A 23,410-nucleotide genomic window follows, 5' to 3' on the forward strand; every position below is an offset into this window, starting at 1 on the left:
GACGCTATTTATTTGGGGCCCCAAACGTTTCCAAAGAAATAGCGTCGAAGCCACTGCTCAAACTGCGTTTGGGTTTTGCGGCGGGCATGCCATTTAACTGATTTAGCGGGAGCCCCAAAATCTTCCCAAAAGCTTTGCGTTAACAAACATGGCGGCAGCCATCGAAGCGACGGCTCTAACCTAGCACCAAACTGGGCTCGATTCAAGGTAACGTGTGAAGTTCGCAAGCTAAGAGAAGTGACTGTGGTTATCGCTTTCTCTCGACTAGCGTGTGTTATGAAGATTGATTTATTTAGACGCGGCTGATCCCGAATTCGATTATCAATTTCATGGCTCGTAGGCCTAACACGGCTTAACTTCACTGGTGAAGGCACGTAAAGTTGGTTACTCAAAACTAAGCACAACTACTTGCTTGCTGCTAATAACCTCTAAATTGTAACTAAACGCGAAAACACGAATGTCGAAATCACTCTTATAAAAAAATGGTACATTTCATTTAAGTATTTATAATAGTTTATCTTTGGCACCATAGTGGCGCGGCAAGCCCAAGATCACTCTCCTCTAACGCAACACCATATTCATCATTACTGCGTGCCCCAACGCTAACACCCGCAAAGCGCTTTGGGGCCCCCAACTTTTGCGGCCCCTATTCTAAAACTCTCTAATCGGCATCATGAGATGTGGGCTCCCGTACACCACCCAATTAAGAATGGCAGGCCATTTAAAGCTTATCATGAAAACTATGATGTTCTGTTTAAGACTACTGGGCGGTTTATATGTAATAGCAAACCTCAGCCAGCGGGCTGTCATTTCTTGTCTAATCGGCAACTATTAAAGTAGTATTGATTACTCCTGTTATGAGTCCTACTTACGTGCCACTTGTCTCTACATAGTATACTGGGAGGCGCGTCGGAGCTGATTATGTGAAAAAAATGAGAACCAGAATATTTGCTAATATTTTTCTGAAGCTCTTTTTACTCATTTGAATACTAATTATCCCTGCACAGCTGGATTACTCCAAAACCTCACAGTTGGGATATACAGAATTTTGGCGAAGGATAAACATATTTTGCTTTTCTTCTTATTAGACAATCTCTTTCTTTCTTTTTTTCGTTCCCTTTTTCGACTTTGGCTCGAGCTTGATTCATCGAGGTTCGACTGTGTAGACGTTTTATTTGCGGCTATTCATTTGTAGTAATAAACACAATGGGCCTTTTGTTTTTGTCAAACCATTTATTAAGAAAATAAACAACCAACTCTTGCTGCTTCCACGCTGCCGCTGTAATAAGATAAGAACATGAGTGTTTGGATAAACGGTCGAGTTTCTCGTTTCTTTGTTCACATTTTACATAGGACAAAGGAGATTTCATGCAAGGACGGAGTCTGAGTGTTTCTCACGTATAAAAAAATAATAACCAAGGAAAAGTGGCAGGAGGAACAGTAAACCAGGCTGGATCTTCTTCTCTTTTTTTTTGCGGCAAGTGAAGCTGCGATATTTCTTGACCGCCCTAAAGCGACGAATAATCCAGAAAACCGGTGACAAACACGTAATTTCGGCAACGCAGAGCAGCACGCGTGCGGTTTCCCTAACAAGGGAATAAACAAATGCGGTGTTAAGACCCTGAACGACATATACTGTGCTTTACAGTTTCCGTCTCCCCTCGCGCTCAACACACATTGCCTGCTCACAACAGTTAGCACAACAGCAAATAGGCAAACACGAACGCGAGCCTCAAAACATGCTCAAGAAATTTCAACTCAGCCGCAGAGCAAAAACAGAAAGATGCGACTGGTTGGAAAGAGCCCTGTTGTATGGTTGTTGCCTGGGAAAGATTGGTGACACAAATAGAGCGACAGTGGTTGAACGGCAGGGAGGGTGATGGGCGACGGAAGTAGGTGGTGTGAAGTGCCGCTGCAGTTAAACGTTCGTTCCGTGGGCGGTCAGGGAAAAATCACACGGTAAAGTCAAGTAGGCTAATACTGATTTGTAGCGATTAACAAAGAACACGTATGAGAGACAGTCGATACCATATCAGTTTCAAGCTTTAAGCTCAATATTCGGCAAAATAACGATCAGTACAGCCGGCGAACACTTCGAAGTGGCGCATTAACCATCACCGATGCGCATTTGCGGCCCATTCCATGCCGTGGCGGCGCGACCAAACAGACGAATCGGGGCAACACTCAGCTAGACCAAAGTTTCATCGTGGGGATGGAGCCTCGCACTCACTGGCGCAAGGAAAGCAAAGTGGCAGGACAAAGCAAGTAAGGACGAGGTCATAATTCTTTTTTTTAACTCTATATACTCTCTATCCACGGCGCCGTCTTTAGCAGTGCTGCCATTCATCCGAATATTCCGCTAAGCATGTACTCAACACCCGCTTGAATCTGCCTGGCATGTTTTGCGAATGCTCTATAAATCCCCTAATAAAATTTTCAAAGATTACTAAAAGAAACATAAAGAAGGTGTTGTTTGGTACGAGTATCCATTATTAAAATATCACCACCGAAGATGCTGCTGCACACACAGAAGTGCAGACATATACGCTCTGGTATTCGACTGCGTCGACGCCAAAGTGGTCGCTAACTAATTTACCCAAAATTATCCATGCTCCGCCAAAATAAACTTTCCTAGAAGAGCTGTATATGGCTGCCCTTCTAATTGTAACTTTCATATTATCAAAATCAGGCATCGTACCAGCTAGTTTCTCTCTCTCTCTCTCAATGTTTCTGTCCTTCTTTTGTTTGTTTTCTTTTTTTCGTTTGTTTTCTATTTTTCGTTCAAAGTATCTGCTTAAACAGCATTAAGAATACGCTTAGGCACTGAAAATATTCAGGCAACCATTTCCTTAGGACGCAAAATGTAAGCTGAGAGAAAATTTTCGCAACAAAACACACACAAAATCCGCTAGGTTTAGCAGATAACCCGGTATAAAGGCGACAGTCGAAATCCGTACGTCAGCTGGTCTAAACAAATGCGACTCTCCAGCACCCGTTCTACTCCGTCCAGAATCGCTGTTCGTCATGAAGAAACGGATCATAGACGGTGGTCTGCAAACGCTAAACCCCCACTGCAACCTCTCAAACAATGCCTCTCCGTCTTGACTATCGCCATTTAATAAAACAGCTCTGCTCGCAAATCTGATACTCAGATATTGCATGCCGAAAATGCATGTCCTAATGTGGATAGATCGCTTTCAGTACCCACCCAATGGCAAAAATACAAATTTGGACACGGGCCCCAAAATCTGCTATAGGAGCCATAAATCAGTGATAAGGTAGAAATGTCGTAGTTTCGCCCAAAAGCACTGATAGCGATAGCAGCGTATTAGATATAAACAGTAAGTAAGGTTCGTACTTTAGTTGGTCGTGTAAATTGCAGTAAGCATTCCCTTGCTAATTAAATTACCAAGCATGGTGCCAAGCACGCGCAGGCAAACATGATGAGATCTCATTCGATGACCGCGAGCATTCAGCGCCAGAACGCCGTCGTAATGAAGAGGGGTGGCAGCGGGGAGATAAGCTTCGCTGTGCCGCTCACTTCGATGCGTCTCCTAAACTTGAGATTACGCGACCTGGAACACTACGGGAGCGCGAAGACAGAGTGCATAAAGCCACCAGCCATCTCGGTGCACCATTAATCTTTGCACTCGCCGCAGATTGCCTCTATTATAAGGTGCACGGGCTGCCTATGCCTGCCTAAGCGCTCAGCCGCGGGGACATCCATGCGCAGCCACGGCAGGACTAGAGAAGAAGCGGCAAGCTCTCCTCCCCTAGTGCGCTTGATCACGTGACCTACACCATTAGGTGCGAGGTAATACAGCGTGCATCAAGCCACCATCCTTACGGGACATCACGACGTGGACGACGACGACGCAAATTTGTTTGGGGTGTCCATATATTTACTATCACATTAAAAAAGGTGAAGTCAATTCGTAGGAACGAGTAGGCTGGCTGCTGTGCTGTAGCTTCTTGCAGGGGCAAGATTAGTCACACACAAGTAGAGCCTCGTCTGCGCACTATCTGTACATAATAATTGCTTGTTGAATGGATAATAAACTGAAACTGACAGCGCCGTATCACCTCCAGTGCCCGCTGATTGACTAACGCAGAATTGAATGCTACGAAATAAATGGCGCAGGTTGTATTCGCGTTATTTGCACGTCGCATAGTCTCTGAGTGCATTGACAGAATGCCCGCCACTGCAGTGGCATGCGGTGGCGGACTTTGCGCCTCACACTACGGAATCGGTCGCTTGTGCAACTCTAGTGAGTGTAAGTCTCATTTTTTTTCCCAGTCATCGCAACGACATTGAAAGAACCAGTTACTAATATACAAAAAAAAAAACGGAACGAGTCTGCGAAACCTTACTGCACCCAGGCAAGCAGCTTTCGTAAATCACATGGGCAGAGGTTTGGACAGCGCGGCAACCAGATGATCACCCTGCAAGCACTTTCGGCCAAATGATGCTGGCTGAGCAATTAAAAACTGCTACGTCATTAGTTGCAGCAACATCTACATAGTTATACAAACCTTATAGGATCTTTTTATGCATTCGCATAGGATAACGACGAAAACCTGAGATAACAAAAATACGCTACAACATAGGCAAACTTTCCCTAGTACGTGACTTCTGCCACCAGCGTTCAGTATCCACAGCTCACTCTGCACACTGTCCGCCAAATAACACAGGCACGAAAGAAATGAAAAACTCCCACACTTGCAGAAAACATTAACTTCAGTTTGCCAGCGAAAGTGCGTGCTCGAGTGAGACGACCACGAGCCATAGTCGCGGGTCTATCGAGGTAATTTCTAGGTGGGCGCTTTTGGACGATTACGGCGATGCATTGCGGTGATGATGCGGTGATGATGCGCCGAGAACGCTCCTTTGTCCCCATGTAGGGTAGCTGCGAGTGTGTCACACGCATTTGCGTCCAAAACGCGGTTTACCCCTGGCACGATTTACCTGTGCGCGATTGGCCACTGCACTGCTTTCCCAAATGTCTGGCGAAAGCCTTTTCTAACTGCTCATTCGGCTCAAACGAAGCTCCAGCCTCGACCTGCCTGCTAACACCCCTATCTGCGCGGATCATGCTCACGTTTTACTGCAATGATTAAACAGAATACGAGAGCTACAGTGATGACAATAACGATTAATCGTTAAAAGAAGGATTTGGGGAGAGAGGGATTGAGGACTATTTCCGATGGCCGTGTCGCGCCATCCAGCTGGCATAGCTGTAATGTCCGCTCACTTTGCCGCACCCTAGTACTTCTTTCATCTTCTTTCACTTCACTAATGAAGCGCTCGGTCGCTCCTCATGGCGAGGCAGTGTGTCTTTTGATTCCGCGTCCAAGATATTTACACTATTTACATAATGTCTGTATTGAACGCCGGCAAACGTTTCAGTGATGAATGGCTGTCGGAGTATTTGGGGCAGCAGCTCACTCGGTGCAATCACAAGTGGGAAGGTGTGTGTGTGTCTGCGTGTGTGTAAAGTAAGTGGCTCGTGGCCGCTGGAGAAAAAAGCTCGGTGTGCACAGAGGTGAGCGTTTCGCGTGCACGCAGACGAGACCTCGTGTGTCACGCAGTGCGCCCACTCAGAACGGTGCCGAGTCTTGGCCGGCGTAGGCGCCTCGCTGGGACGGCGAGCACACTCCAGCGCCGCCCTGCCGCGAGGACTTGGACCGCGTTGGCGCAGCAGTACTTTGTTGAGCAAGCGCCACTCTTGGTTCTTCTTCTTTGGCGGCCGCGCCGAACCCTAGCAGACGTCCCGCGCGGGGCACAATGCGCGGCCGTCCGCTCTGGGACTTGAGCTTTCCGCGAGGCTTCCCCTTTTAAAGGCTGCGAAAAAAAAAAAGGGAATGGAGAAAGAACGCGAGAAAAATTCAATCAGTGGAGAAGCGCAGGGTCATATATCCTTGGTTTTGCAGTGAAATTATTGCTCGGACAACGGTTGGAACAGTGCACTTTCTGATTCGAATCGATGAGAAATATTCGACAAGAACGAGCTCCGAGTATTGAAACCAATATTGAATATTTTCTCATTTCTAAACAAACCGAAGTGTAAAGAGCCTGCACGGGGTGCTCTAGGCCCAAAAAAATTTGAAAAAGAAAATCTGGTTTATTCACATTATATGATGCCTGTATGAAATGCCGTTCGCATATGGATGGCCGCTCAACTGAGTAGCTTGTAATGAGAAAGAGCTGCTTTCACGTACGTGGTGCACCATGACAATGATAGTAATGAATCAAAGGAGCAGCGTGTCACCAGGTGCTCGCAAGATGCTGCGTTCGTTGTAGGAAATACGCGTAATATTAAGATGCCACACACTGTACCCATCTATGCTAGAACAGACAGCTATAAGTTCTCCTTCTTTCCCCGGACTATTTCTGAATGGAATTCACTGCCCGCCCCTTACAGCATGTGACTGTGTTTTTGTAAGTTTTTATTGTCTTTTTTGTTTTTACATATAATGTGTTCTCCTTGCTGTGGAATGAGCAAGGCAAATCCTCGACTCTCCCTTGCGTTTGATGTGCAATTCCCTTGCTTTTTTTTTTTACATTGTTCTGTTTGCACCATGGATTGATTTAGGTATTGTGTTTTGATATTTTCATTAAGTGTTTCTGTGAGCAATATATCGTTGTAAAGTCTATATATTTTATGAATGTATACGGACGTATCTTGTATATGCCTTGTACTAATTGTCTGCCCGTCCTGCAAGGACCACAATGTGGTCTGCAGTATGTACTAAATAAATAAATAAAAAGGATGAAAACATGGTGAGAATAGCCAAATAATAAATTGCCTTGCCTAAAGCGAGGCTACAAATTCGCACATAGGCTGGCTAAAATGCTGAAACAGAGGCATTCTTAATGAATAACTAATTATTGAGCATAAGGTATCCGCCCCGTGCGTTCGTCCGGGACCTGGCGCCTCTACGCAACAACCACGGCTCTCCTGCAGCATAGTCGTTCGGGACAGTGCTCGCTTGCATCGGTCTCTTTCCTTCGCGTCTCCAAGAGGCTCTGTTACGCCTGATAGGGAAGCTAATGTTACGGAAGCTAGTAGTACACGGTTACGAATGGTCAATTCAGGAATTAAATTAAAATCTAACGGCCAAGACTGTTCCATTCGTATTCGAAATGTTGAATATTCGCGCATCGCTATACTTGAACATGGAGTCCCAGTGCGTGTATGCAAGCACCTGTGTGTATGTATAGTTTCTGTGGGTCTACCACCGTCGATCGATAAAACGGAAAGGTCTTGTGACCAAACAAGAGAACCACAGATGTGTTGAATCCTTTAAAAAAATCTTAAGCTTAAACGTGTTTACACGAATATGATAAGGTTATATCTCGGAAGTTTTATTAACCCATTATTCCTCTAACGTAGCACAAACATCGATGTAATCTGCTTCGTTTAACGAAAAGTTCCAGTTGTACTCACACGTCATCGCCGTTACAAAGGCTTCTTCGGGAAATATACCAGGCTCACTTCTAAGCTCCACTCCCTGTGAAAGCTGGATCCAGTGGCTAGAGTACAGGAAGGCAAAGAAACAAGGACATTGACCATTTAGAAAAACAGAAATGTGAAATTTTATCAGGAGAAACGAATGACAGTAACAAGCATTCTCGCCAGATATTGACAAATTGAATAATGGCGCGACATTTGAACAGTGTCTTCTAACTATTTGACCGAATCTTATTTAGAGCCTTAAGAGTACGACCACACACTTACTGAGAATGTTAACCTTTAAAGAGTTTTGCAAAGGGAGCTGTACAGACTGTGTTGCTCATGCAAATAATTACTGGGCTAGGTGGACAAGATATGCATATGTGAATGTCTCTCACGTTACAATGAACAAAAGTCGATGATGAAGGTTCTAGTTACGGTCTTTACTTCTCTTGCAGCAAGGCAAATCTACTTTGTGGAATTCCCCGATCAAACGCTCCATTCTAAATACCGTGCGGCCCTCGCTCGCTTCATTAAGGAGACCAATGCGGCAACGACACCACCAAACCCGACCATCTGCTCCAGTCGATGCAGGCTACGTCCGCTGTTTCTTTTAGGTGGTCCATCCACAAGACAAATTCTACTGTGGGACTCCCGAATACACCGTCAATCGCTATCCACCTACCTATGCGCTGAAGCTCTCGAGACCTGAAAACCGTAGAGTTTCATACAATAGTGACGAGAGGGATCTGTAGCGCTAGTGTCTAAGGGAGCTGCAAGCGGGGCGGTTCAGCCAGCATGGGAATTTGCTAAACGTCGTCCTTCTGGCTTCCGACAGCTTCGTGACTGATCATTTAAAAAAAGACAACTACGTTATAAATAATTACATAAACATTATTATAATTGCCCGACGACAAAGTTTGAACACAGGACCTCTAGCAAAGAAACCGGATCTTGTAACTATTACGCCATGTACGCATGAACAAGCGTAGCCATTGAAATTAGCACCAATTATGTGTGTTCACAGAGTCTTATTGCCTTCTACATTTTAAAAGAAAGCATACATTGCTTTGACATTTAGACCAACGAAAGCAGATAAAGCATAATAACTGAAGCCACAAGCACACCTCAAGTCACAAGCATGAAATTGAGCCAATTCCATCAAGTGACCCTATTTCCCATGGTGGCTGAACGATGTGAAGCACCAGAGTTGCTTCTAGTAATTATTTTGGGAAACTTTATGCTAAAAACAGCTGAGGGACATAATCACTTTTCAAGTTGGTTCTTGTTACTGACTGGCATGCGAATAAGTGAAAAACGATTTTATTTTTTTAAATTACACTTCTAGGTGCCGAAAGGAACATATTCAGGCATACGTAGACAAAGAAATCTTCTCCTGATGTGTTGCGTATGATTAAACGACTGTTTTTTTTTTTTTTTCGTAAGCACGGAGATAAAGATGCGACATCATGTAGTGAATTGCCATATCTGACGCTTGGTCCTAACTTTCGGTGTCATTTCGGGGTATTGGAAACGCAATTCATGGCTGCTTTGACTCATATGTGACGACACAAAGGCCTATGCCAAATAATGTCAATTTCTTCAAAACCTGGTGGCATGAATATATTTAAACCATTTCCGCATTTTCCGTATGTATCCCACGTCATATCTGTGTTGAATATGCCACGTAATTTATTCCCAGTTAATTTCGCAAAGGTTCGTGGCAATATGCAATAAAGTGTACATGGAGCGTCAAGATACATGAGCGTTCGCGCTCAACCAGTTGTCAGCACGCAGCTGTCAAGGCAAACAAATATTAATTAAAGGCAAAATTAAATAAAAGCTTACTGCTTCTCTTGCGTAACAGGCTTCTCCTCCGCTGCTGAAAAAAGAAGCCTCAATTAGCATACGTGAAAAAAAAAGCCAGCGCGGGGAACAATCAACACCTAAAGCGAAGAAACAGTCTCCACCCGTACCTCTGGGCTCAGCCGGCTTCCTCCGGTATCTCAGTGCAATCACCACGATGAAAGGCAGTAGAACACACACCAGACCAGTGGCCACTAGCAGAAGCAGCAGCAGGTTCGTGCTGATCGCCCACCGTTTTCCTGTGCAGAAACACGCGACATGCGGTGATTGTACGAGTACGCTACACGCCACACTGCAGCACTGGTGATTCCACTTTGTGCTTCTACACCGGCAAAAATCGAGTATGCCTATCCTCGCAGCCAATAGCTGCGTTGAACAGAGCCGGTGTAAAGTAATACGTAATTTATTAACCTGACATGGCGAAAACGAGCGTAGTGTTAAAATACAGAAGAGGAGATAGGAGATTAAAGGACAAGAGAGGCACCTCAATTGGTTCCAAATCTGCAACTCGTAGCCCTGAAAGCGTCTCATTTACGCAAATACATTTTAGCGCATACATTAAAGCTTACAACTTTTTTTTGCGAATACATATGCCATCTTTGCAAAGCCTTGTAATTAGAAAAAAGCAGAGCCGTTCTTATACAACGCAGCTCGAAAGTAAACATTCCGTGAATAGGGCACTATTATTTACGCGTCTGAAACAACAGTCAAACATAAAGACACAGAGAAAAAGAACTAGCGCGTTAGCATGCGTGCAAACTTTTCTGAACAAAACAGAATTTTCCTAATATTAGATGTCACGCATGCGAAAGCGACCAGTGTTTTGAATCGAGCTACAACTGCCCACGTTCCTTTCACGGCGTAATGCTGGAAGGACCTCAACATTCTCCCTTGTCGTGGCACGTACCATTCTGCGTGCAAGCGCTTCGCTAATCTTTTCCACCTTACACAATCTCGAGCCAAAGCAACACGGGAGCCTTTGTACAGAAGGAACGCTTTCATCTGTTCGCCCTAAAGGGCACGGCGGCGCAAGTTATTCCAGCCTTTCCTCGGATTAAACAAGGCCACCACGAGAAATTTCATGATGCAGTGCTTCTCTGCAAACATGTCCACCCGAATTAGTGCTCAGCGCTTGCCCCGCATCGCAGCTCGAAGAAGTGTCGCAGTGTTGGGGCCGCCCTCCGCGCTCGCAGCGCTTCGAGACAAACACGCCCACCATGCGACGGCTGCCCGAGTTCGCCCACGCAGCAAAGCGCTCTTATCTCGAGCCGCGGACACGTGGTTCTTGAAAAAGACGACTCGGGACGGTTTGTGGCGGCCGCCGCCGACTGGTGCAAAATGCAAATCACGCGCGCAGTGAACGGTATTGTCTCAGCAATGCGTCAGCATGTACGCAACAGTAGAGAAGGGGGCATAGGGCGCTCTCCTTTTCAAGTGTACAGAATAAGCAAATTAAATTTGCTATCAAGCCAACAAATATGTTCCGGAACTCAAAGTACGTTCCAAATTCGTGTGTGAATTTCGCTACGCCAGATATCAAGTGTATTGACGCAGAGATAGCGAGCAATTTCTTGTATTTTTGCTTTAGTTCTGCAGCACGCTTAGTATACAACCATGAAAATGGTAATCGATTTGTAATCTAACCAGAAAAGGCGAAACTTTGCTCAGTCCAGGCGTATGCAAGAAACAGCTGGCAGTGCCAACAAACCACTTAGTGTTTAGCCCAGCATCTTCTTTGCAGCAGCTTTCTTTACATTAACACACGATACGTCACGGTTGAAGTTACGGAAACAAATATTAATCGCAGAAAGATAAATGCTTTGTCTGCGTTTGTCTCTGTCATCCTCCCTTAACAACGAACCATGTTCACTTCATGAATGTCACCCGCCGTGGTTGCTCAGTGGCTATGGTGTTAGGCTGCCGAGCACGAGGTGGTCGCGGGATCGAATCCCGGCCACGGCGGCCGCATTTCGATGGGGGCGAAATGCGGAAACACCCGTGGTACCTAGATTTAGGTGCACGTTAAAGAATCTCAGTTGGTCAAAATTTCCGGACTCCTCCACTATACGGCGTGCCTCATAAACAGAAAGTGGTTTTGGCACGTAAAACTTCATAATTCTTTCATAAATGGCTGAAGTAATATAAGAGAAGGAATACGTCGGAGATTGCTGGGGGAAGCTCGTGCAAAAAGTTTGAACGACAGAATCTCAAGATTTGGCACGGCTAAACAGAGACGTACGTTTCTTAAAGGAGTGCATATCCTTCATCAGTGTCGGAAGCACCTTTGATCAACAGCTTGACATGAGGGTAGAGCCTCAAGCAGTTGTGGACGTACAGCACAGTTCCTGAGATTTTTCCTAAACGTTAAAAGGGATCAAATACACTTCTTGAGTACAACAAAGTGTGTCCTAAAGTATGCACTACCGGCTTTGTCCGCTATCACGAATATCTGACGCCTCTTCTTACAAAGAGCTGTAGCGTACAAAGCGCTTGTGAACACAGACCCCGGGGGCGTATTTTGCAACGATTTTATTTTTTCATTTTGCATTCCACTCGCTTTTACAGTCGGGTGGTTCGCGGGACGAATAAAATATAAATAGCATAATAGAAGCAGAATAGAAAAAATCTTACGAAATACATTCCTGGGCCCGTAGTCACAGGGAACATTCCTTACGCTAGAACTGTTAGGTTCCTTACGCCATTCCTTACGCTAGAACATTCCTTACGCTAGAACACACGCCTGCCGATCGTCATGTCGGACATATTATTAGCGAAGGCGGCCAACCATTGGTAGAAAGCATGCACTCAACGAAAAGCTTTTAAATTCGGCACCTTATCTCATTTTATTCCTTAACTGAATAAGACGCCACGTAGACGTTACATTTGTGTTACGTAAGAGAGATAGAGAGAAAGAAATTGCGAGCGACTGCTGAAGAGAGTATAAGGAACGAGAAAGGGAAAAGATTAACGCTGGCGCACGCGTCAGGACGAGCGCGAATAACAGTTGTGTTTCTTCAGGCACTTCTGTTTTCTTTGAGATGTGGAGTACTGCCTTTAAAGCACGCATTGTGAGTGGCCGTGAGAGCCAGAATACCAGAACTTTGCGCTCAAAGCAGATGGCTGTGCAACTCATCGAGTTTGGTAGACAGAATGTCTATCTGGCTCTCTACACAGAAAACCGACGGCGTCCGCAGACGAGATTCGTGATCATATGTGACTAAGCACCTCATGTAGCGCTGGCGCCCGTGCCAGCGAGCAGAAGGTCGCGCCTGTAGCGAGCGTCACGCCTTTGTGCAGCAAACCTTCAGCAGCCCCCGTTTACCTCTCTCCGAGTATCCCTGGGCCGCGTTGGCGAGCACAGTGGCGCTGAGCTTTAGCGGCGCCGAACGCTCGTTGCCCCCGATGGCGTAAACGAGTAGGGTGCACTGGCTTCCCACGGGTAGGGCGTCCACCCAGAAGGATGGGGACACCGAGCTCAGGTTCGCCACCAGCCGACGTCCCCGTTCGCGCACTTCCAGCTGGTAGAGCACGCCCGGCTGGTGCGGTGCCGGCGCGGTGCACTCGACGCGCAGCGAGCCCGCCACCTGGCGCACCACGCTGCAGTTCTGCGGGGCATGGGGCGGACCTGCACGCCAGCGAGCTCGGTCGGCGAATGTTGCAGCTCCATATTGCACGCAACATACAACAGCGCGAGATGAAGTTGGCGCTATTATCCCACACCTGCCGACTGAAAGCGCTTTACAATTACTACTGCTACTAATGTGAGGCCATTCTTCGTGGTCATATTCGGGGTTACCTTTTTTTTTCAGTTTGGTTCGCTGTTTAAACTGTTTATTCACTACGGTGTTTTTCTTTATTGATGAGTACATTACTGTAGGCCCCTAAAACCGCAGAAAATTTCATCTGTCATGTGAAAGCATTTATTATTTTTTTTAGAATTTCGTTTTCGGCGCAGAAGAAGTGCCAAGCTTCTTTCTGTTTCTGCTGCTGATGTTACTTACCGACTGTGCTATGCACAATGAGATTAAATAAGGCCAAGCAGTGACCCTAGAGAGTCCTAAGGAAACTTAAATCGCTTAAATCCTTTCGAGGATAGTAGTGCGTGACATGGTATTCGCGACGCTTCATTGGGGCGACAGCCATAAATTGACAATGCACTCGAGAACTATGCGACACGCGTGAGATTGTGCTAGAGTATTAGGCTGCTGTGCTCAGAACTATGCTAACTGAAAATAAAGCTTATCGGAAGTGCGCAATGGCTTTTCACGCACTTGCTTCCGCTCCCCTAGCTCGGTGATGCGCAGTCAAAGTGATATTCTCTACTGACGAAAAAAAAATCGCTAAAGCACAAGGGATGCGAAAGAAACACGATACAAGCGCAGACTGGCAAGTAAAGTTTATTGTCAGAAACAAAACTTATGCCATGGCACAAAACACACATAAAAACTGAAACGTTAGCGGCTAAATAATGAATTTCTAGCTTATGCAGCATTCAGTACATCTGCGATATTCCTTAACGTGATGGATCGATAAATACGGCTCCCCAGAACTGCCGCAACCAATAACCGCAGTCACGAGGAGCGTGCGTCTTACCAGATGGCAAGATCTCGGAGAGGCAGGGCTCTGGGGCCGGGCCCACAGCGTTGCGTGCCCAGCAGCTGATGATGCCGTAGTCTGAGTCGTTCTCGGGCGCGTAGAGCAGCAGGCTGCTGGCCAGGCCGTCGGCGCCAGAGGCGGACGCCCAGGCCAGCTCGCGGCGCGGCCCCGATGAGGCGTTCAGCGACCACTGGAACGTCACGTTGGCCGGTTCGGCGCGTACCGAGCACTGTATGCGCACCTCGTCGTTCTTAGCCGCCCGATGGACACTGCGCTGCTTCGAAGCACATACGGGGGCATCTGGCGGAAACGAAAGGGAGACAAAGCGCGCGTCAACAGCGGCTCATCGCGGAATAACGTCACAGGTTACGGTATTCCTAGACATATAACGAGGCACACAGGTTCATTCCCTTCATTGGGCCATCTTGTTCTAGCTAGACGATATTAAACGCGCTTACAAAAAAAAGCTGCCTTTCTGGCGCTCTCGCCAGAACTCTAGCGGAAATACGTAGAATAGTCATAGTACGTCGCAGGAGACATCAAACCTGCGGCGTTTTCCGTGCTGGAAGCTCGAACGAGCCTTTTAGAAGGTTCTTCTTTTTTTTGGCGTCCATATAATTATATTTACCGTCGTTCCTTTCTTTATTCATATCCACCTTTTACTAACATTGTAAACCCGCTGTGAATGTTTAGTGGCTATGGTGTTGGGCTGCTATACACGAGGTCGCGGGATCGAATCCCGGCCACGGCGACCGCATTTCGATGTGGGCGAAATGCAAAAACACCCGTGTGTTCACATTTTGGTGCACGTTAGAGAACCCCACGTGGTCCAAATTTCTGGAGTCACCCACTTCGGCGTGCCTGATAATTAGATCGTGGTTTCGGCACGTAAAACCCTACAGTTTATTTAATTTAGCATTGCAACATTAATTTAAGGTCGCACAACTATGGCACTTGAATACTGAACGTGCGAGAGGCATTTAAATTGATCGACCTGGAGGGCCAGAGCAAACAGTCATTGGTGATTACACGCTCGCGTGCTGCCTGTGCGCTGACAATGTTTTTACAGCGAATCTACTAAGACTACTATAACCATTCATAAGCGTGCGGAGAAAAGCGATCGCAGAAGGTACGTGCAAAGCAAGCGTGCGCATGCAGTGCATGAAAACTAAACGTATGATCTTGATGAACTTCGCGCGAATACAGGAGAGTACTGTGTGCTAGATGGAATTGAAATTTTCCTAAATTGTACGTTCAGTCACATCGTAAGAAATTATCTGTTCTCTCTCTCTCTCTCTCTCTCTCTCTCTCTCTCTCTCTCTCTATATATATATATATATATATATATATATATATATATATATATATATATATATATATATATATATATATATATATATATATATATATTGTGACGCAGCAGTAATCACGGCTTTTATTCCGCGTCAAAAGATTCGGTCCCCCGTCCTCTGACTCCCCGCTCAACCTCCTGGAGCTTCGATCGGGTCGCCGATTGTGCCAGCTGTCCGCCAGCATGTCGCAGGACGAGCCAACAGGCACTTCTACTTCCACCATCTCGGCCTCGACTACCCCGCACCTCCACCACTTGTGACGCAGCAGTAATCACGGCTTTTATTCCGCGTCAAAAGATTAGGCGAACCGACCGCGCCCGCAGCACGGAGCACACTCGAGTGCCAGCCCCACAAGCGATGATGAAGAAGAACCCCATATGAACCCCATATGACGATGATCGTGTACAGATGACAAAGAATAGCTTATAAATTCCCACAATATATATATATATATATATATATATATATATATATATATATATATATATATATATATATATATATATATATATATATATATATATATATATATATATATATATATATTGCCGTAATAAAAATGTGGCAGATTAAAACAGTCACTATAATTGACCGAAGAGCAGGAGTGGGTGGAAGAAACTTTTATTTATAATAAGATGGGGCATCTTCCTCATGTGGTGAAGTCCTTAGTTCAGGGCCCCTATAATTCGTGCCACTCCGTGTGCCTGCTGGATCAGCCATCGCTGCTCTTGCGGATTTTAGCTGGTCAGCGCAGTTTCCAAGGAGGAAATTGTGAGTGAGCTTGTGGGTAGCCTGGAGGGTGTGGGCATATACCCAGGCGCAGTGATATGTACAGTGGACTTTCCTCCCCCGAGGGAAGAATAGGCGGCATATTGCATGGGGCGGAAGAGGTGAAGAGTAAAGAGGTAGGGAAATTAATCAGTTTGTACAGTTGTCGCCGCGTGATGGCTTCTTCTCGGTTAAGGTGATGGTGTGGTCGGGGGACGCGTAGCCTTTCAGGGGAGTTTAGTGGTTCTGTTGGCGGGTCGTCTTATTTGGGCAGCTTTTCCAATGGCGCCCAGTCAGCGAGCTATTCAGATATCACATTAGCGCGTTCCTTACCATGGATAGAGGCGTGTTTAAGTGCGCAGACCATAAGCACCATGTGTAATGCGGATGGATGTAATGAATTGAGAATACGACGTGTGCAGAATGTTACCATTATATTTGCTAGACCTGCAGGCAGTTTGTAAATCAGTGACGGTGATGGGTTCCTCCGATGACGGTATGGTTGTTTCTCCACCTTGTCGCTGTCCACTGTGTTAGTACTGCAAGTTAGTAATGCAAGTACGCGTGACCGAAGACCGCAAACCTTCTGTGTTATCTAGTGCGACTAGACATATATCACGCCTTTTTATCGGCACCAGGTCACATGGCTGCATAAGACCGGTGTGTCCCACCTGCCGTCGCCAAGGACTCGAGCCAGGGCTTGTGCTTTTGCCTGTCTACAGCTTTTATGATGTGTAGCGTACATATTGCGGGAAATTGGGGCCACCTCATTTTAGTACTTTTGGGAGTTCACAGATTCTGTTCACTTACTGCACTAAAACCTCATGCACAAATTCCAGCTCATCCAGCCCCCGACCTCAACTGCCTACTTCGCACCACTTATGCATACTGTCGCCGTTCTCATTTCTGTTCTTCAATATTCAGATGTCCAGGCTGCCACAGTTGCTGCACCTCTTAAACGCCTTTGCGAGATTCCTTAAAGCCGCGTTTACGGAATCCCTTCTTGGAATAAGACTCTACAGCTGAATTTGAGCTTCGCAAGACCAGAACTTCTTGAGAGCTCTCCACAGATTGCCTTTCCATTTCTATCCGATATCAGTAAGACCATTTTAAACGAGTCACGGCAGCACCGGTGCGGCTTATAATGGGAGGTATGGTAAATAACAGCGACAAAAACACTGATGAGGTAAAGTAAGCGAGTTGTACGTGCCAATCGCTACAGGAAGATCAAAACGATGACGCCCTGCGACATTTATTTTCGTTAACGTGCCCTATTGAGCAAGTGATAAATGTTCAGGTGGAACTAACAAACCTATGAATTGATACTATCAATCATATACACTCGTATACGAGTGTAGTACAGTGGAGTGGAGTACAGTGGAGTGGAGTATTGGAGTACAGTGTCTCCAATTCTTACTGATGTGTACTGGACACCACCTCGGGTGACATCCAGCAATCTGCACGAGAAAATTTGTAGAAATAGTAGGTCTCGATCTGGTTTGGGATAGCACGACTATTCTATTACAATTATTTTCCTTTTTCGAGCACCCTCAGTGCTCTGGCACTGACGGTGCCAGAGCGCTGCCAACATTGGGACCACAATCGTTCGTTCTTGAGCGGTGAATCATGAGAAAGTAATAGAATCGTCTGTAAGGAATTGTTATAATATACAGGCCCATTATTATGCTAATAAATGCGTACTCACTTCAAGCTGTAGGTGTTTATTTTGCTTAAAAGTTAGAACTACTTGCGTAGGGCCTCATTTACTCAATGGTACTACCACTCGTGAGGTAGAACGTGGGAAGAAATGACTTTTGTTAGAATTTTATTACATTCTGAGGCTTTACATGCCAAAACTATGCTTACATTTTGAGGCACGCCGTAGTGGGGACGCCAGATTAATTTTGACCACCTGAGGTTCCTCACCGTGCACCCAGCGCACGTTTTACGTGTTTTCTGCATTTCTATATTTCTAGGACTTTTCATTGCGAGCGTGGACATCCCTCTCGTAAAGGAGACAAGAGAGTGCTTGCAAGGCCACGGTCAGCATGCAAACGATCATGTATTTAATTGCTGCTCTCATTTAAAAGCAAAAGTTTTATTGACTGTCCCTCTTTAAAGACGCTGAATTATTTCTGCGACAACCCCGCCTGCCCTCACCGCCAAGCCTTTGGTCCCATTCAGTGATCAATTTCATTTTTATATGATTTGTTTGTCATTTGTGAACTTGAACGCCCTCCGCCACTTTGATCCACAATTGGTCGAACCAACCATTTGCTCTCCCCCTCTCTTATCCTGCGACCAAGAGTTGCCAACGATAATTGTTTATTTTTTTTTGCTTCTCAAATGCGGACAAATATGCTGTCTCATGACCTAGTAGACTTTGCAATTTGAAATGCAAACAGAAATTCGCAGCACCGTAGCATCACAAAGCAACTGAGGGGAGAGTATGACATTGGCCACGGATCAGCGGGGTCACATATTTCTGCTACCTGTTAGAGATGGCAGCGGTAGCCCAGGAACCCCAAAGTCAATTACTTTTCATGTAATCTGCAAGTGTTATGTAATCGGCCAAGTCTGAATACCTCGCATGGACAGCGACCTCCACAGGCAATAACTAGGCCTCTGCAGTATCGTGGTTTTAGACATAACTAGAAGTGAAGGCTGAGCTGAGTAATTGGATAGAACGCTCGTGGCAGGCGTTCTTCGCTGGACAAGTTTTGTTTTCACGTATATTAAATAAGCTTACAGGGTAGAATGCCAAGATAACTTACTTCTTTCTTAAGGTGGCGCTGGTGTTCATAAGTTACATGCCTTTCCTAATAAGCCGCCACTTTTCAGCCAATATTAGGGTGACGCATGGCTTGCTTTGTAGGTTTAGAGAAACCAGTAATGCTCATATAGGCTTCCCGAGCTAGAAGAATAAATCAGCTTAATAGAAGATGGAAAAGATCAAAAAGAAACAGAAAAAAAATATTCAACGAAGGCGCGAGCCTTGCTTAGGTTCATTCGCACTCGTTGGTTCCGTTCCATAGCCTTGGTATGATTTATTCCAACTAAGAACGAAGACATGGCGATATTTTTTTGCGGACGTGTTCAATCACCCACTTACCAAGCTGCCGATATTGTGAGTAAAGTGCGGGGCGAGCACGCAAGCCGGCCTAATAAGACGGGGCTTTCAAATATAATGTAATATTCAAATCAAGTTGAACCAGAATATACAGACTTCGAATACAAAATGCAATCACTATTTTTATTTATTTGTATAAGCATGAAAGATGATGAAGAAAAAGATAAAAATGTTTGATACATGTCCTTGAATACACGGAGTGCCCTTTCCATGTACACCGATATGTATATGAGAAACGAGCAAAAGGCAATCAAATATAACAAAACCGAAGCAAATGAAAATCACAATTTGATGCACGTGCTTTCGGCAAATACATGCTAATATACAATTGAGAGCATACGTTCTCGCTGTCGTAAAAAAAACACAAAGTGTATAACTACAACAATATCTTTCTGTGTAATGATGCAAACATGCAGTCGACCCAGCAAGGGTCGCTCGGGGCTGTCAATGCAGTCTTTCTTACTGCGACAGAAGGGCCCCTTTCATAAATTTGTCTAGCACAATCACTCATCTCTTTTCTGGTAATCCTCATCGCGGAAGTTTTCTCGACTCCACGTTTTCAGCGGCAGATCGTCTCCCACATCCTCATCATCTAGGGATCTTCACGTATACCTAATAGTTGCCGCGCGTTTGTAAAGAATGTATAGCTTGTCCGAAAATACATATAATGGCCTTCGGTAAGGTTGGGCTCAGCTAGCGTGGTGAAGGTTCAGGGCTCGGGGTACCTAAAAACTAAGATGCGGTAAGAGCCACAGGGGTTGCCAGCGCCCTTTCAATAAAGCCCAAATAGGCTGACAACTTTCGCAACTGCAGTGGTGGCAGAGTAGTTGAATATCGCGAACTGAAAAAGTTAGTTGCAAATATCACGCTCGCATCACATATTCGAACGCATGTGTGTATCCAGACTCGTGATATTAATCGGTTGATAGCCAGTTTTTGAATCGGACGCACCTGAGTTCAGTATTGGCGAATCGAGCTTGATTTCTGTATTTGCTTCCTTATCTTTTGCGAACTTACCTACTGCTATATTTATGCCGCCATGGTAGCTCCTTTGCTCATAAGCTAATGTAAATATATACATTGCAAAGCAGTATTCCTTGAACAAAGGAGACGGGAGTTACTCAAGCGGGCTTATCCTCAGATAACGTGTTACTGAAGAGAAGCTAACTTCGACGAAAGCTATTTGAGCCATAGCACGTTAAATAGATTTCACAGCTTTCAGTAGCTTTCACAGCTGCGTATACGCAGCTGTGAAAGCATAAACTGGTAGCCTTTGGTGCGTTTTTAGGAGGTGGCGTGTACAAGTACGGTGTGCACACTGCTGCTTGCTGGGAAAATAACTACAGCCTGAGTATGCCGTCTCGGCCCATGGTGTACCGGCAGGTGCCGCGTTAAGTCACTTGCTTGGGGATGAAACAAAATACCAATTATACAATGAAAGCTACTAGCTGAGCTGCCGTAGATGTTTCACCTCATATCAAACGACATGAAAGGCGCATACTGATTGCAGCGGAACACGGAGCTCTGCGAGAAATTGGACGTTGGCAATGCTGTTAAATTTATTTACGTCATTTCCAGGTTCAGTGTGCCTCATGTCTCAATGAGACGCCAATATTTGCTGATCTGCAAGTGAAATCTACTGCTTTAGACAAGCCCAGTTTTTTTTATTTTGTGACCCTTTCACACGTTCCAAAATTCGTAGCATTTGTAAAAATTATGGGTTTTTACGTGCCAAAACCACTTTCTGATTAGGAGGCACGCCGTAGTGGAGGACTCCGGAAATTTCGCCTACCTGGGGTTCTTCAACGTGCACCCAAATCTAAGCACACGGGTGTTTTCGCATTTTGCCCCCGTCGAAATGCGGCCGCCGTGGCCGGGATTCGATCGCGCGACCTCTTGCTCAGCAGCCCAACACTATAGCCACAGCGCAACCACGGCGGGTCGTGGTCGTGGTTTGTAATACACTTGTAACCTGTGTGTGGCATACGCACGACACAGATGCATCTTTACTGCCCAAAGCTTGCGCGTCTTTCTCTAAACGCGTCAAAAATAAAACGTTTTCAATATTTCGACCATATAGTTATTAAATATTACATTGGTAGGGTGGTGTCCTTTTGAATTGGTACCTGGGTTTTAAGGGGAGTTGAGAATAAGCTTTGCGACAAATTTCAGTGATTGATCAGCTAATTCGCAAATATTACGAACGACATTTTATCGCGATAGCAAATATATAGGAACTCCAGGCGCATTCTTGCCGTCGGCATTGCCGTCATCGTGATGTTCCGTATGAAGTCCAAGGGCGATAACACCGTCGTCATTCGTGGTAAACTGCATGTGCAAGTGAAAGCGAGCGAGAGATGCCGACGATCGGCGGCTCAATTTAGCGCGGGCGACGGAAAAAGTGGACAGCAAACGCGCCGTCTTCCGTCGCGCGAAAGGCCGTGAGGGAGGGAGGGAGGAAGGGATGGAACCGGGGGCGGCCTTGCGCTCTGGCACCAAATGCGCATTTAGTGACCGGGCGCAAAAGAAACTGCCGATCGCAGCTCAATATCGCACGCCGCGTGAGGAAGAAAGCCTGGAGGCAACGCCGGGGGAGGGAGGGGGGCGGCTTCGACTCCTCGCAACAAGTGCGAACTCTGCACGGCCGCGTGCGGTCACGCGCGCCGTATCTTGAAAGGGATCTGCAGACGACTCATACTTGCGCTGTTGGACCCGCTCTTGTGTTGAAGCGACAGACCGCTTGAAGGTCACTTCGCTCGCTACTGCTGCCGCGCTTGCTCACACCAGTGTCCAGCGTTTTGACAGCGAGTGTCCGCGCTCATCGAGTGTGATGTGTTCATGTCTGCTTGTGCGCGCTGACACCATGCTTTTGAAGACGAAAGCCTTTCTAGGCTCTTGGTGAAGTTTGTGTAAGCAAAACTGACCGCCGGAGTGTCCGCCGAAGCGACATCACACCATATGAAGAAAGTTTAAAGACAGTTTAAGAATGAAAAATGATTGATAATGACAGTTGGTGAATGATAACGTTATAATAGAGATTGGTAGAAGTTAATAATGACTAGTAATGACTACTAATGACTCCTAAATGACCAATATGTCTAACGTCGGCTTGTAATGACCACAATCGGTTACAAATGACTAAATATGCTTAATAGTGAGCAGTAATGACTGATAATGACTGAAATGACTTGTAATCGCCAGTAATGACTATGAAATGACCAATATGTCTAACGACAACTTGTAACGAGAATTTATTACAAATGACCAAAAATGCTTAGTAATGACCAGTAATGACTAATAATGACTGAACTCACTTGTAGAGAGAGAGAGAGAGAGAAGGGAAGACGGAAAGGCAGGGAGGTTAACCAGACTGAGTCCAGTTTGCTACCCTACACGTGGGGAGGGGAATGGGGAGTGAAAGAGGAAGAGAGAGAACTTAAGTGTAGGATGTCTATAGCCGGGCACTCAAGTCTGTTGCCCTCAGGTAGCGAAAAAGCGCTCGAACGGCTTTCTGGGCCAAGGAACTGTGAGGCCAGGCTCCCAAGATCTTCGCTTCCGTAAATGGCCTGTCATCCAGTCTATTTAAGGCACACTGGAGAGTCTCACGTTGATTATCGAAGCGAGAACAGTGGCACAGAAGGTGACTGATGGTCTCTTCACACTTGCACTTAGCGCACATTGGTGAATCCGCCATTCCAATACGGTAGCTGTAGGAGTTGGTGAATGCTACTCCTACCCGCAGCCGACACAGCAGTGTTGCGTCACGTCGTGGAAGGTTCGCTGGTAATGTAAGTTTCAGTGAAGGGTCGAGGCCGTGTAAACGACACTTGGAGTTCTGTGGTGTATGCCAGCAACCTAACGTGATTGCACGAGCGAGACTGCGAAGCTCTCTTGCAGCGTCGACTCTGGATAAAGGTATAAGGAGTGTCGGTGAGCCAGCCTGGGCACGTCGGGCAGCGTCATCGGCGAGGTGATTACGAACGGTGCCACAGTGTCCCGGCAGCCACTGAAATATGATATCATGTCCTCTTTCAGATGCGCAATGGCAGGTTTCGTTGATTTGTGACACCAGCTGTTCATAATTGCCACGTCGTAAACTTCGCAAGCTCTGGAGGGCTGCTTTCGAGTCACAAAATATTGCCCATCTGTTGGGCGGTTCTTTTTCAATATATTCGACAGCAGCGCGAAGAGCGGCCAGTTCAGAACCTGTAGATGTCGTTACGTGTGAAGTCTTGAACTTGATG

General features: G+C 46.0%; 1 protein-coding gene across 1 annotated transcript in view; it reads right to left on the reverse strand.

Moving 5' to 3' along the window:
• Positions 1–1,312: 1,312 nt before the first annotated feature.
• Positions 1,313–23,410, reverse strand: part of LOC135903023 (synaptogenesis protein syg-2-like) — a 293,419-nt gene continuing 271,321 nt past the window's right edge. Inside the window, exons 8-13 of the mRNA XM_070537934.1 lie at positions 13,914–14,216; positions 12,643–12,945; positions 9,431–9,559; positions 9,303–9,336; positions 7,449–7,534; positions 1,313–5,842 (exon numbers count right to left, since the gene is read on the reverse strand). Coding sequence (XP_070394035.1) covers positions 5,760–5,842; positions 7,449–7,534; positions 9,303–9,336; positions 9,431–9,559; positions 12,643–12,945; positions 13,914–14,216 — 938 coding nt within the window. The 3' untranslated portion in view covers positions 1,313–5,759. The remainder of the gene's footprint in view (positions 5,843–7,448; positions 7,535–9,302; positions 9,337–9,430; positions 9,560–12,642; positions 12,946–13,913; positions 14,217–23,410) is intronic.

The sequence above is a fragment of the Dermacentor albipictus genome, chromosome 1, assembly GCF_038994185.2.
Source record: "Dermacentor albipictus isolate Rhodes 1998 colony chromosome 1, USDA_Dalb.pri_finalv2, whole genome shotgun sequence".
NCBI lineage: Eukaryota > Metazoa > Arthropoda > Arachnida > Ixodida > Ixodidae > Dermacentor > Dermacentor albipictus.